The following is a 16,083-nucleotide window of genomic DNA, read 5'->3' on the forward strand; positions in this document are numbered from 1 at the left end:
GAGCACAAGTCGAGGCACTTCAGAGGGTGGGGAGGGGCTTCTCGTGCATTCTATAGGACAGGTGACCGAGAAGGAGGTCCCAGGAGTGACTTCAGGGTTTAGGCACGGGCAGTTGGGGAAGCAAAGGTGCCTTCTCTAGGGCCAGAGGTGGAGGAAAAGGTTGATGGGGTTGACCGAGACCGAAGCCAGTGGCGGATGTGAGTTTGAAGGCAAAGAGCCTGAAGTTCACAGGGTCGCGTATCTCCTTTTCCAGCTCCTTCCCTGGTCTGCTGGACTTACAGTCTCAGAATGCCCCCGAGAAGAACTGTGTTTTTCTCTCACTCTGCGAACTCCGTCTGCAATATTAGCAAGTCAAAGCTGAATGTTGTTCAACTGGCCCTTTTGGTTTACCTTTCAGGATCATCCAGAGTCGTTGCGCGTTCAACTACACCTGGAAAGCAGAGACCTGACCATACACCTGCAAAGAAATGAGTAAGTCAAGTGCATTCTTGTTTGTTGCGCCATAGGAGCAGGGACATGAGAAGGCTGTGTATGTCAACCTGCAGGGAAACAGAGCTAAATGCTTGCATTCAGAATCCAGATTCACCTCGGACGCTGAAATGAAATCTAGAGAAATGAAATCTTGTATCCCTCCTTAAAAAAGAGGAACTTGATAACTCAGTAGGTTTATTGATAGTTTCAAGATTTCTTTTTCTCAAGAAAAGAAGCGGAAGCGTCTTCTGTTCATTCCAGTAAGTGTCCCACAGTTAGTTGACTTTCGGCAATTCCTAACTTATAACCAGAGAAGGCAGCCCCAAATATACAGAAACTCTTTTCTCCAGAAATATTAAGAGTTTCTCCTATCTTTCAGAGTTTTTCCCCATGCATACAAACTTCACTTTCACCTTTTGACTTAGAAGTTTGATACTTTTCTGGAAGAATTATATAAATGTATAGAAAGTGGGGTGGCATGTTTTGGAACACGTGTCCTCCCCACCCCATTTCCCTCTCGTATTCTTGTATAGTTTGTGTGGTAGAAATTGCATCCGCCTCGAGATCCAAATGAAAACGTCTTCCATCCACGCCATTCTTTACCCTGGCTCGCCCAACAATACCTCTGCTCTCAGGATCCTTCCGAGCCAGCTGGTTAGTACCAGAGCTACTAAGCACTCCCCCAAAGGAGTCTGTATTTGAACCAAGAAGTCAATCTAGGTGCTGGTGGCTCACACCTGTAGTTCTGGCTTCTCAGGAGGGGAGGCCAGGAGAATCACAATCTGAAGCCATCCCGGGCAGAGAGTTTATGAGCCCCCTCCCCCAGCCCCACACACATCTCAACAGAAAAAAATACTGGGCCCAATGCCATGTAGCTGCTGTCTTCTCAGCTATGTGGGAAGTGAAATAGAGGATCCGCCATCCAGGCTACCTTGGGCAAATCCCTATCAATAAGAGGAAGAAGAAGAACCAGAGCAAAAAGGAACGGGGGCATGGCTCAAGTGGAAGAGTAGTTGCCTGCCAAATGCTAACCCCTGAGTTCAAACCCCATTTTCATACAGGAAAGAATAAAACTCTAGTTTTCCCCTTCGAGCAGTATTGTTCTCTTCCTCACATACCGGTACAGAGCTGAGTTGGCTGAAATGACAGTGTCGCTAGGGAAATGGCCTCCCGGGAATGCAGTCACAAACTATCCTTCCACACACCCCCTCCCCAACCCACCAGAGCCTCTGGGGGACAAAGCGGGGTCACTTCCTGGCATCAAGGCTTTGATTTGAGGGTACAAAGTTAAGCCCAAGAGACAGTCAACAGCCACTGCTAACATTCCTCATGGAATACTACAATGCATTTTAAGTCCGTGTGTGGTAAAACCCCATGGCTTTCTCCCGGTGATCTGCAACCTGCCTCTCTGTATTTCTTCTTACACCCGTACCCTTTGCCATCCAATGGATCAAATGCTTTGGACACAGCAAATCACCTATGTGATTCAGCTTTGACTGGATAATAGTCACATAACCAGGCACATGTGTTGAATAATTTGAGATCTGAACAGAAAACTGTGTATTGCTTTTGACATGCCTCTCTTAGGAAAGCATATATTTTCATGGTCTTTCTTTTTCTATTCCTTTCATGTAAGAATACGATGGGACATTGGTGGTTTCATACATTGCTGTTGGCATGTGAAAGTATCTCAGTGGTGGGACTCGGTGTTCTCTGAAAGAGCAGAAGGAGGACTTCCCGCTGCGCTCCTTGTCTCAGCAGGTTGTTGGGATTGGAAACCGGCGTCCTATGTTTCTGTAGGTCAAGTACTTTGGCTGTGCGGCTTTTAGGGGAAGTGCTGCCCAGTGCTGGGGTAGCAGGTCCTAAACTTCAGGGGTGGGGCCATGACCAGAGAGCAGAAATAGACGTAATAAAATCCATACGTGATTTCTTTCTTACTACAAAGTGAATAGATGCTCCAGCAGAAAATTAAATATTACAGATGAGAAAGGAGAAAAACAATATTGAAAAACAAGGTGTTATCCTGGCTAACATTCGTTTATGGTAAACCTGGCTTGGGTTGTGTGTTTCAAGTGGGTGTAGCGGCCCCTCCCCGGGCGACTTATCTCCTAGTCCTTTGTCTCCTTGTGGAGTGAGCTTGCTTTCCCACGTGGACGTGACTGCGAAGAGCCCCACTATCTCTCCTGAGGTCATGCAGCAGCTTCTATAGCCTGTCATGGTCCTTCCCAAATGGGTTACCTTCAGGGGCTGGGAATATGGCCTAGTGGCAAGATTGCTTGCCTCGTATACATGAGGCCCCGGGTTCGATTCCTCAGCACCACATATACAGAAAATGGCCAGAAGTGGCGCTGTGGCTCAAGTGGCAGAGTGCTAGCCTTGAGCAAAAAGAAGCCAGGGACAGTGCTCAGGCCCTGAGTTCACCGCCTAGGACTGCCCAAAAAAGAAAAAAAAAAAGACAAAATCCAAATGGGTTATCTTCTACTGCCACGGAGTCTCAGGCATGCTGTCAACTCGACAACTTAACTCGTTTGTTTAAAAAAAAAAATTGCATGTTAACGGGTTCCTTAATTTGTTCCCTTCCAATCCTGGGTGTTTTGTAAGATAATCCCCAAATTAGAAAAGTTGAAAAGATGAAACTCTCTCTTCTCAATTTATTTTCACCCTTCTCAACCTCTCTGTCAGCCTAACTTGTAAAAATAGATGAAGAGTATTGAATGTGTTCCTAAGATATTCTGTTGCTTTAGTTGAAATGTGGGCAACCTGTGCTGATTTGTTAGTTCCTCGCTGGGGATCAAACGCAGAGCCTTGTGTGTGCTACGGAAACATTCTACCCTTGAGCTACATCCCAGGCTCCACTGACACAAGTTTTAGGTCTCTATTCTGTTAATAGTGAAGTTTTCAAGATGAGAGCACGCCAGTGTTTCTATTTAAATAATGAACTTTTCCAAATACTTTAGTGTAAAGTTTTTTATTATTATAAGTATTTGTACGGAGATGCTTCGAGTCAGCACACCGGCTTGTGAGTAGTGTGTCCGAGGAGTGGCCCCCCTTCCATCCTTCTCCCCGCTTCATCCCAAACCCACTCGTCCCCTCCGTTTACCTAGCATAACAATTTTTTAAATAAAGATTTCATGCCGGCACCGGTGGCTCACACGTGCAGTCCTAGCTACTCAGGAGGCTAGGATCTGAGGATCGTGGTTCAAAGCCAGCCCAGGCAAGCGAGTCCGTGAGACTTTTATCGCCAGTAAACTACTCAAAAAAGCTGGAAGTGGGTCTGTGGTACAGCGCTTACTTACCTTAAGCAAAAGAAGCTCAGGGGCAGCGCCCGGGCCCAGAGTTCAAGCCCTTGGACCTACAAAAAAAATTCATATCTATTATGAATAAGTGATACCTTGGAGATAATGAAATTTCTATAATTATATAAGTACAGTGAAATATGTTCATCTGCTATCAGACACAAGAGATAATTAATCATCTAGCTTATAACTGTCTTTCAATTTGTACAACCTCTGATCCAATAGACCTAATTCAGAGAGTTTAAGTAAATGAACCCAAAGGTACTAATATAGTCAGAGGCCATTTAAATATTTAACTATCTGCATCATTGAGGTCCTGACCAATTAGAATAACAGTACACGAACAGGAGGAAGTTGCGTAAATAAACTGACTCCACTGTGAAACAGAATACTATACAGTAGACAAAAATGACATTGTGAAACAAAACTTTGCTATAATCAACCTGAATATCATATTAGAAAATAATTTACATGCTATTCCATTTAAAAACCTTTTTTTTTTTCCAGTCGTGGGGCTTGAACTCAGGGTCTGGGCACTGTCCCTGAGCTTCTCTTGCTCAAGCACTCTACCACTTGAGCCACAGCACCACCTCTGGCTTTTTCTGTATATGTGGTAGATGAGGAATGGAACCCAGGGCTTCATGCATGCTAGGCCAGCGCTCTACCACTAGGCCACATTTCCAACTGTCAGGTTTTATTTTAAAATTAGACACATGACACGTGTCTCTGAGTACTAAGATCATAGCCTATATGTTTATTGTCGTAGTGTTTGACAACAAAAATATATTCATTTTAAAATTAAGAAGAGATATTTTTTATGTTGAAGGGGAAAAATTATGGTGAAAACCTGACGATGATTGAAAGGAGAAGTCAAAATACTCACTGTATAAAAAAAGGAAAACATGATGGCAAGCCTTTGAAAAGCCTCCAGTAACTTACAAAGGGCAAGAAAGGTCTACCCACTGAATAGTGAGTTCTAGAATACCCAGAAGTCTGTTTTAATTGAAACCTGTTTAGAAATTAAAACCAAGTGCCCCCGTCCCTAAAATCGCGTCTAGAATCTAGAACTAATACTGACCATCCCTCCGCGGAACCTGTCAACCTGTTCTTCAAGGAGCAGGGCTGACGTTTCATCCGATCTCCATTTCAGGCGGTCTCTGTTTTACTTACTTTCTAGCATGCTTAATTTGTGCAGAGCTCCGCTGCTCACTTACAACCTGTGTTTGTGGAGCCATAATTGAATGTTTAAAGAAGCAAGAAGCTTCCCCCGAGAAGCGTCTTTCATGGCGCTGTGTCTGCCTGTGGGACTGCACAGATCAGCTTCCTCACTTCCCTAAGTCCCCCGGCTCCCCACAGCCTCCCCGGCCATTCTTCAGACAGGTGCTCCGTGAGGCAACACCATCTTTGATCAAAATGCTTTATGGGACAGGCCGGCCAGCCCAGACATCCGTTTTCCCAGTTCAGGATAATGAACAGTGAGGGCAGTAGATCGCAGTCCCCGTACCCCTCAGCCCAGGGAGCGCCGTGTTTGCCAGTCCCATTCCCGGCACGGACGGGAGGCCGTTCCCCGGGCGATCCCGCGGCCCGCTGAGCTTCTAGTGGGGGTATCTCTGAGCTCGAACAACTCCAGCGCTGGCTCTCTTTCTGTCTGGAACAAATCCAGACACGACTCAAGGGACAGCGTCCATTACTGTTCACTCGAAGACAACAGCAGCACATTCACAAGTGCCAAACGCTGGACGTCACTGTCTGAGAAGGTGTCGTAGATCACCTCTCGGTCCACGCAGAATGGAGAGACACGGCGGAGGCAGGTTGTGCTGGGTGGCCGAGGAGCTGGGTAAATGGCTGTCGGGAGGATGCTAGCCCGCTCTTCGAGGTGACCTGGACCGTGGCAGCCGGCTGGATGGAGATGGCTGCTGGGGGCGGTGGAGCTGGGGTCACTGCCTCATCCCGGCCCGTGGCTTTGTGGCCTGTCACCACGAGGACATGAACACCTGCCCTGACCACGTCTCCCGGCCACAGAAAAGCTGCATCCCACACTTTGTGGCCGTTTGCCTCAAGGAGCCAAAGCTAACAGGACGAGATGGAATGGGGATGCACAGGAAGTCCCGTGCTGGGCCGAACAACCATTTCTTTTGAAGTGCTACGCGTTCAGAGGCGCTCGTTGGGCTCTGTGAACGAGGCCTGCAAACTCCCCCGGCGCCTCGGAGGCGGTGACGGCACCGGGGCGTGGCACTTCTGCCTGGCGGTGACCCTGGCCACGCCAAAGTCAAACCCGGGCACTCCTTCCCCCTCCCGGCAAGCAGGACTCTGCTGCAGGTCGGGGGCAGGGTCCACCCAGCCCGCTCCCCTCGGCGAGCCCTGGAGCGGGTCGAATGGGAGTCACTGGGAAGGAGACGGGGTGCCTCGAGGGTGTGGACCACTTCACAGAGAGAGGAGCCCCGAGACCCAGCTGCTTGAACAGCACGCCGCTTACCTGCGGTCCCTCCACGTCCCGCTCTGCAGAATGGAGTTCAGCTCTGGGGAGAGCTCTCGTGTCCACAAAGACGGGGCAGCCCGTGACGTTCCGCGCGCACAGTTCTCCCGGCACTGGTCACAGGCCACTGTCGGATTTGAAGGTGGTGTGACTAAAAATGGAAGCTTCGCTCCCTTGGTCACCGTAGTCCACCTTAGCGCAAGTGCTAAGGAGGCCCACAGATGAGCCTCCCACCCCAGAGAGCCGCGTGGAACAGGCCGGGGAACGGCCTCGCCTCAGTCCTTCTAGTTTGGGGTTCCCATTTAGCTGACACACTTTCCTACGGGAAGTGGCTTCACGGTGTGTTGTCAAAGCCCCATGGAGAAATGAGCCGTCGCCTGTGTCATAGAGAGTCTGCACGTGGGTGCATGGATGGACTGCGGGGGGGGGGGGGTTGCGGGTTCCCCTTGGGTTCAGCAGGCCTCAGACAGAAAGATGGCAGGGAAGGGGGTGGAGGTCGTGTCCAATCAAAGCTCTCGGTCCGTCGACGGATCACTAGCGGTGGCAACGGCTGCGGTCCGTGGCCCAACAGCACTGCCTGCTGCCCAGCCTGGGTTCACAGAGGGCACAGCACCACCATCTTCAACCTGTCCACAGGCCCAGCCTTTGCACCCGGCCCCCCAGCAGTGCTGTAACGCATCCTGTCCTCCCACAGACCAGCCCTCCACTGGCCCTTCAGTGAGGATATTCATAACCTCTCTAGATAAAAGTGTCATCTGGCCGAGGCTGGCCACGCACGCACGCACGCACACCCAGTCCTGCGGTTACATGCAGGGTGACACAATGGTGTCACGTGACTCGAGGTTCCACAGGTGTGCTGAGCCAGCAGAAGCCCTCGAGGCGCAGGCCCAAAGCCCTCCAGGGCGAGGTGGGAAAAGCCCGTCACGCTCCACGGATGCTAGAAAGCTCTCAGAGTGCACCTGCGGGCCGTGCGGTTGGCTGAAGCGACATGCAACTCCCGTGTTCACAGCTAGACCAAACTCCTTCCGATCGCAGCTGAGATCTCTCAGCCGTCACGTTTCAGATCTTTTTAACTGTGCTGAACTTTGTTTCCCGAATGTGCCGACCATCATCCGGAACGTCTCCTCTCCTTTCACTGTTTGGAACTGTAGACACCGGGAGAGGCACCACTTTTCCAGTGTTGTGTTTAACGTGAAGGTGCCTGAAAGGGTGAAGATGAACCTTTCCAAAGCAGTGCCCTCTTGTTCCGGCCTGAGATTGTGAGTCTCTGGGTGGACTCCGTATTGGGAAGAACCTGGGAAGGGCACTGTCTGGAAAGGTGGATCTCCAAACATGCCTTTCTCCCTGGCAGACCCACGCAGGTCAAAGTCCTGGTGGGTCTCGATCTCTCTGCACACTCCACCCCAATGCGCAAGGAGGACACACTTCCCTTTCCAAGTGTCTCTGGCTGTAGAAGAGCGCGGGTGTCCCCAGCCCCTGCGGCGTGGCCAGCGGTTATGTTATGCATGGGCGCTGATGGGCTGATGTCTGCATGCACAGTCTCTTCTTCACTATTTCTAGTTACTTTGCTCTCAACAGAAAGACCGTGACACCTCTGTCTGTATGTCACCCCGAGATCCTTCATCACTTATGACAGCAAAACGAGCTCTCAGAAAACTTGAACAGAATTTAAGTTTATAAACAAAGATTATGCTAGCTATGCTTGCAACAAGATGACACAGGAACCCAAAAGCCTAGGTTTTGTTTTCTTCAGAAATGTTTACTTCAACCTCATTATCCCCGTGGAACTGGAACCCTGGGCTCTCACTGGCCAGGCTTCATAATGTGCTTGGACAGACCTCAACTTGGCAACAGATAGCTCTGTTTCCTGGATTTCTCCTCATTTCTTTCTTATTTATCCTGAGCATTCATACTTAATTAGTAGTGATAAGGAGCTATAACCAAATAAATCACCAAACGCTCACTTGTTATGCACAAGTTATACATGGTCTTCTTTTGTTTCTCATAATAAATAAGGTCTTCATTATCAGGTTAACCATTCATGACTTAAACAGACATCCCTATACCAGCATTCATAGCAGCATTATTCGTAATAGCCCCAACATGGAAATAACCCAAACGTCCCTAAATAGAAGGATATATATTAAATGTGACTATACATTCAGTGGCTTAATAAAGAATGAGGCTCTGGCACATGGCACCCCACGGGAAAACCTTGACATTATGCTGAGTAACATAAGCAGGTTGAAAAGGACAACACAGTTTGAGTCCATTATGGGTGGCACCTTGGAGAAACAAATCCACAGAGATAGAAAGCAGAACAGGGCTGCCTGGGATGTAGCGAGAGAGAAGAACGAGGAAGCATTTCATGAGAATAGGATTTCCCCTTGGGAGGAGGGAGTAAACGTTGAAATGATCAGGATGACGGGTGCACAACTCTGTGGCATGCCTGTGGACCGTGTACGTATGAGTGAATGAACCGGTACATTTTATCAGATAGGTATCTTACAGCACAGAAGACGGAGATCCTGGTGTGTTTTTATTATCAGGAAAAGAAGGTCTCTTCCCTGTGCTCATGCACATATGTGATATAGAGAGAGAGGATGGCAGACAGTTTGTTCAGGATGTGTCTTTTCAACTCTAGCATTCTGTTCCGTCAAGCCACTCTTCCCACCCATGAGTGAGGGTGTAGCTATGACACAGCTTACTGGTCTGGAGCACGTCTTCTAGAGTTGCTTCTAGATCTGCACTGTCCAAGAGGATTGGCAGTGCTGGCGTTGACTCTCTGGTCATAGTGTTCTGGACCCTCAATCCACATGGAGGGCATAATGCCTTCCAGTTGCTGGAGAGCTAACGGACCTGGGCCTCCGAGGGCTGGGCACCGTGGTTCTCCCTTTGCCATCCTCATCGTCCTGGGCTCTTCTCACGCTCGAGTCTCGCGTGGCTCTTCTCTGCTTTCGGATCCTCAGGCCGCTCCCCATTCCTGGCCCTTGGCCTGTTTCCCTGTCTTCTCCTCAGCCCTGTCCTGCTAGCCCAGGTCAGACCAGTCTCCCGCCTCCCTCTCCACACCTCCTGCTCTCGTCAGCTGGAAGGGGAAACCCGCATTCTCCCCGCTGCGTGGGCATCATCCGCGAGGGAGCTGCGGGCTAACCGTGGGCTGTGTGTTGGTGGCCCACGGGGGACTAGTGTCGCAGAGTAGAGGGGAAACTAACTCCTACCGCGGTGGGGGCCCACACGTCTGAGCATCGTAGCCGGAAATTCTTATGTGTCACCCATAAAGAATGGTTTTTTACTGTATCTCAAAATGAACAGCAATTTCTTAATATTGTAAAAAAAAAAAATCCAGCCAGCATTAGCATTTCCCTGCTATTCCTGTGTCTCTGTCTCTCTAGCTCTGTTTTTCTTCCGTTGGTTACATTGCTTGAATCAGAGAAGCATTTGCTCACTGAATTGTTTTCACTCTCAGACATACATGGATTCTCTTCTTTTTTTCTCTCCCTCCCTCCCTCCCTCCTTTCCTCCCTCCCTCCTTCCATTCTTCCCCTCTTCCTTCCTCCCTCCTTTCTTCCTTCCTTCCCTTCTGTGCCTATCCTGGGGCTTGAACTCAAAGCTTGGGTGTGCGATTCCTGAGCTTTATTCTGCTTTGTTCGCACTCTACCTCTTGAGCCACAGCTCCACTTTGGGCTTTTTTTTTTCTTTTGCTGTTTCATTGAAGGTAAGAGTCTCACAGACTTTCCTGCTTGTGCTGACTTTGAAGCAGGATCCTGCGATCTCATCCTCCTGAGTAGCTAGGATTGCAGGAGCGCGCCACGTGTGCTGAGCTGTCTCTCCCTCTGTTTAATTCTTGGAAGTGAAATGCTGTAGTCTGTGCAAATGAAACCAAGTGGTTTGCACATGAAACCAGATTATTCATAGAGTTGCGTTTCCCACAGTTGGGCCAGCTGATTTCTTCTCCTGGAGCTGCTGAGCCCATTCTGCTGTCCCCTTGATTTCTGCTACCTGCTCATCGGAGCTACCAGCCTGTGCACCCTAACGGTCCAGTTTGGGGGTGGACTCCACTGCCGGTCCTTGCCCTTCTCCTGCACGGTGTCCGTAGCTCTGTGACCTCTGATGGCTCATCTGTGAGGCTTCTATTACAAAGCTCTACCTGAGCTCTACCTACCAGGCTTAACGCCCATGAGTGCTCAGCCTTAGGCCTGTGTCCTTCCAGTCCTGGAAAAGGGCGATGTTCTGTCATTCTCTGCATTTATTTAGCTGGAATTCTTCTTCAGAGGCCTTTGCCTGGTCTATGATTGGCCACCATGAAGCCTGAGATCACAAGCAAGAGCATGGTCAGGGACCCCCTCTCGTCATCGCTCTGCCCCTGCCTAATGGGTACTTCTGTAACCTCAACACTGGGGGTCCCCTACCCGTTAATGGCGGTTCTCTCGAGGCCCCTGTTGAATTCTCTCATTTGTGACAGGTTCTCTGAGGATGGGGAGCTGCACCACCACTTTCCCCGAGTGGCAAGTGCTGGGGCCCAGTGTGAACCGGCTCTCCAGAGGCTTTCGTTGTCTTGTCCTTTTAAAAGACAAGGCAAAAGTCCTTGTACACCCTGCAGATACACAGCTGTGTCAGGGTCAAAACAATACTGGGAGGAACCCAGCGGCCCGAGATGGAGACCCAGCTCAGCCCGGCCTGAGGGCTGCATCCATGCAAACAAAAAGGACAGCGTCAAGACTCTGTTCCATTCAGAACAGAGGGTAATGGCGACCGTCTCCCCAGACATCAGGAAAGCGAGGAGGGAACCTTCGTATGCAGGTGCCGTGAGAGAAATCAAGGGGGAGTGTTTATCTAACACTGTTGTGAAATGTTCACGTGTTTCTTCTCAGCAGGCTGGTGGGTTTCCCTGTGGGATCAGGTGGGCTTTCCAAAAGGCAGAACAAGAGCCTCTTTATGTGTTTGTGATCTCCTTCCTTATGGAAAACATGTGGGCAGATAGAAGATGAGATGGGACTAACCCCTCCAGCGGGAGGGTTATTTGGAGAGACGATTTATTTACACAGAATTATTTTTACAGCCCTTCCATGACCGCTCCTTCAGCTCCAAGCAGCCTAGAGGATTGTGCTGGCCAGATTCATAGTTGTCTTTGAAAATATGACAGGCTCTGATAATCCCCTGAGTGCTGGGTAAGCAGCCAAGCGACACCCCTCTGACAGCTAGTCATGGACGGTCCCCCGGGCGCTGCGGGAAGTGGTTTTCATGTGCAGACCTACTGTTGTCAGCAAAGCCCTGATGGCTTTGGCACTGGGCAGTCACATCAACAGGGTACAACGGACGCTGGCAGTTGTTTCGATAAAGACTGCAAAGTGACATTTAAAATGTACACGTACCAGTCCCATTATTTAGTAGGTTTAAAATTCACTTAAATGTCGGGTTGCGTTGGTCATCTCACGCGATGTCGTAGATCCCTCCACGTTGCAAGCCCTAGTTCCTCTCAGAGTGTCTACATCGGACTGTAAAGTTACCTACAGAGATGCGCCAAGAGTCTCCTGTTGGTTAGAAATGGAGTTATTCTAGATTCCTACGTTTCTGAAAGTACCTTTGCCTCCGAGCGCTATGGCCTGAGGAACTATGTGCTCACCGCACCAGGAGGAATACATGAGCTGGTTACCCTGGCCCAAACTGGACTGAAAGCCTGGACTTCCACAGAGAGCATGTTGTACTCGAGATCCATGAGCAGGAGGAGAATGGGGAGACTGAGGGGCTGACCCTCGAGCCCTACAGCGGCACCTCGTTCCTTTGCTTCTTTGTACTCCTTATTTCTCTCTCACTACCCACAAGCCAACACCGTTTCTTTCAGTTAAAAAATATTAGGGGAAGGAAAAAACTGGGAGAAAACGAGGGAACAGATGAGACTGTTCAAAAAGAAACACGCTCATTACCCGACTTAGGTAACCGCCACCCCTCTGTCCATCACCTTTACAATTAAAATTTTTTTTAAAAATTAGATGTTTGGCCCTTAAACCATATCACGAGAGCTTGGAGACTTTTTTCCAGAAGCAGAGCTGGGCCAGTTGCGTTGGTTGTCTTGGTATATGTCTCAGAGGGTGACTTTCTTCCCTCATGGGCAGGGAAGGGAACCAAGTGACCTCTGTGCAGATGACACAGTTGATAGTTCCAGGCCTTTGTAATGGAGAACAAAAGAAATCAGGACATCAAACTTCCATCCAAGTCTCAAGTCATGGCGTTGCATTTTCCCATAGTAAACTATTTTGCTATCTCAGACCAGATCATGTGCCTGAGAACATTTACACGAATAACAACAGCAAAGGAGTAGCTGTTCTCATTGCTAAGGAGATCATGGGATACCCCTCCCCAGAAAACAGGCGACAGAAAGCTTGAGAAGGGACTTTTACAATCATTTTATAAACTTCAAATTCAACTTTGTGAAGCTGGACATGTCTTCCTAGAGACTTCTCGGAGCTTTTTGAGGAAACTTTCCTCTGGTTCACCATTGGCTTGGGCATCGAAGAAGTTTATTCATTAGATTCCCCAGGCTGTGAATTCTATAATGTGAGATATAACCCAGACCCTGCTGAGTGAGCTTGGGAGCTGAGCTCTGGGCCTCTGTCTGATGTCTGTATAATGGAGACCACCAAGACCATATTGTTGTTTTAAGAATTAAATGTAGTAATCACTGAAAGCACAGAGTCTGCGGCATAGTAAATGCCATAAAAACGCTAGTTGGAGCTGCTGTTAATAACTCACCCAATATTTTTCAGTTCCTACTCTGTACCATGCATGGTACCATGTGCTGGGTACAGAAGGGAGCTGACGAGCAGCAGGCCTTGACCCTAAAACCTTGCAGGCTGAGGGCAGCAGATGCCAAACAATAATGAACTGGGCACGCGCAGTAGACGTGCCCAGGGAGCAATGAGAGGAAGAAAGGAGCCCCGGTCTGGCAGCTGGGGAAGACCCATAGGTGGGAATCACAACAGCCCACGGGAGTCCAGCGTGGTGAAGACAGGGATCTTGCATGTGAAGACCCAGGGGGGCGGAGCTTGTGGTACTGAGGAAATGGCAGAAGGCCAGGGTCAAGGCCGAGGGACCTAGAAGCACAGGGAAGAGAGCAGTGACTGAGTCCAGGCCCCACTGAGCCTTACCCCACAGGTCTCAGACCCTACATGCCCCAGGCAGCCACTGAAGGTTGTTAGGCAGGACAGTGGCAAGATGAAACTAGTGATTTGAAATGATTATCTCAGCATGTGACTTTGGGTTCAAAGACTGGTACCCCCAGAGTTCTGCCTACATTTGAATAGTAAATAGTTTTCTCAATAGATAGATGGTTTTTCTATAATTACACTTCACCCTGCACTTACTTACACTTTACTCCTTAACTGATTCTTAGTCCCTTTCCACTTCTACCTTTTGTTCTCATCAGCTTAATGCTAGCCCTGGCCTCACTAACCACTAAGCCTGTTAGGGCTAAGCCTGAAGCTGTTTAGCATGACTTAAACACAGCAATAGATTGGATACAATCATCCAAATGCTCCCTGAAGGTACCAGTACTCAATACCATGAGTTGGACACCTTGGAGAAATAAAATAGGTTATTTCAGACAATCGTCATGGAACATCCAAGAAATAAAAGGTCTGATATTGCGAAAGAAATATATATATATATATGATAAAGATATCTATCATCTAGATAGATGGATTGATTGATAGATGATACATCTCCATGAAGTCTGCATCATCAAGACTGATGCCAGAGGCCTGTTGAGAGACTGTGGCCATCGGGAAGGAGGGGGCAGGGAATAGAGATGGAGAGGGGAAGGAGTGGATGAATACAGTGATAGCACTCAGTGTACAGATGTGAACATGGAGCCAGGGAACTTGAGGGTATGGGTGGGCCAGATGAGAGGGAGAGAATGATGGCAGGGTGAGGAGAAGGAGGAGGAAGAGGAGAAGGAGGGGTGAAGAAAGGGAAAGGAAGGGAGAGAAGGAGGGAGGGAGGGAGGGAGGGAGGGAGGGAGGGAGAGAGGGAGGGAGAGAGTGAGGGAGGGGAAGGAAGTTATTGCATAGAGATGGAAGAATTTAAGGAATAGCTGGGGGGGGGGGAAGTCCCAAATCTCTCAAACTGCTTAGATGAAAGTGAAGATTATGATCTAAAATACTGTTAGATCAAGCAGAAACACTTTAATGAGGACAATATTCTCTTTTTTTTAATGACTTGTGAGATGCAAAGATGGGAAAAGCAATCTTAACAGATTAGCTTGTGCAGCACATCCTTCTAAATATGCAGCTTAATTAACAAAGTCAACATTTCCACGAGATGTGTAGATTTCTCTAAATTGAATATAAATATAGAGATATGGACCTGTGCATTCTCATCTCCCCTGGGTGAAGGCCCTCGTGTCCAAAAGGAACACTCAATGCCCTGTGTGCTAGCAATCCCTATCTAAGCACAGCGCTCTGAAGGACTTGGTCAAGAAATCTATGACCCTGGCTGAAAGCTCACTTAGAACCATTTCTTCTGCAGAGTCCATGGCAGGGTGGACATCTTTTCAATACTAACCTCTGCATTTATGTCTTTATCTTTGTTCTTACCTCTAATAAAAAAGCAAGACAGTTCTATTTCCTCTCCCATCTTCTCAGTTGATGGATGAATGTTATTTCATGAAGCGACGACAGTATTTTCTATGCTATGTAATTCTTACACGATTGTAACGACAAGTCATATTTTCCCATTTTTCTTTTATTGTTATGGATTGAGTTTTATTTACAGGGTCAATAAAATGTGTGTGTGTGCATCTGTGTTAATATAGCCTAACGATGCACATGCATGAGAAAGTCTGTGAGAATAAGGGATTCTCATGTGCTTGAGAAGCTGTAGTTCTAGAATCTTCAGTTGTGTTTCTAGAATCAGCTCATCTTCTCCGGGAAGTGAGGAGACCATCTCAGGGGCACACGCGAGACACTTTGATCCCGGAGCAGAAGATGACCTGGACGGCCTCAGCCTCCTAGCCGCAGTGTTTGGTGAGAAGCTGAAGTGGCTGGAAGGGGCGCTCTCCGCTGGGAGACGTCTGATGTGACACTATTCCTGACTTCTGTATCGTTCTGACGTCACTCCCTCCTGGTTCTGCCTTTGGCGTGTGACTGGGTACATCATTGTGTTCTTCGGAGCGCAGTGAGAAGGAGGTGGAGAGAATGGAAGGTTTGCAGAAGAAGAAGGAGATCTGTGGACCTCGGGCCTGGAGCATATGAGCAGGTGCTGGGAAAGGGGAAGCCACAAAAACACACCAGATCTTTCCGGATCATGTTTATTGTTATCAGCCATACTGACAGAAGCAGAGCTTGTTAGAAACGGAGTAGTCGAGGACTAGCCTTTGTAATGTGGATCAAAGAGGGTTCTGAATAAATCGACTATTTCCTCGTCCTCTCTGTTTTTTACCTAACCTCATCTCCACCGTTCTGAGGCCCTCCCGAGTGACTAGAAGGGGTTTTCCTTTCCCCTCGCTTCACCTTGTCACTGCTAAAAGTCTCTGCTGAAAAGCAGACGTTGTCCAGACCAGCAAGGTCGCCTCCCGGGCTTGGAGGCATTGGTTGTGGAGGTGGGTGGTGGGGAGGTGCGTACTGGAATGTGTGCTCCTGCTCCTCCAGCCACCGGGCCACACCCAGGACAGAGCTGGGCACACCTGAAACACAGGTGCAGGTCTGGCCCCAGCTGCGTCCGGGAAAGAGCTGGACACACAGGGGTGTGGAGTGCTTGGAGGCAGGGACCACAGTCGCCATTGTGTCCCCCTTCCCTTTGCAAATGGAGACCTGGAGACCCAGGGGCATCTGCCCGGGTTCACAC

At 48.9% G+C, this 16,083-nt stretch overlaps 1 protein-coding gene across 1 annotated transcript in view; it reads left to right on the forward strand.

Annotated features, from left to right (window-relative positions):
* The window catches only part of Adam12 (ADAM metallopeptidase domain 12), a 248,540-nt gene that overhangs the window by 74,304 nt on the left and 158,153 nt on the right, over window positions 1-16,083 (forward strand). The window contains exon 3 of the mRNA XM_048336123.1: window positions 398-471. Coding sequence (XP_048192080.1) covers window positions 398-471 — 74 coding nt within the window. The remainder of the gene's footprint in view (window positions 1-397; window positions 472-16,083) is intronic.

The sequence above is a fragment of the Perognathus longimembris genome, chromosome 2 (assembly GCF_023159225.1).
Source record: "Perognathus longimembris pacificus isolate PPM17 chromosome 2, ASM2315922v1, whole genome shotgun sequence".
In the NCBI taxonomy this organism is placed as follows: domain Eukaryota; kingdom Metazoa; phylum Chordata; class Mammalia; order Rodentia; family Heteromyidae; genus Perognathus; species Perognathus longimembris.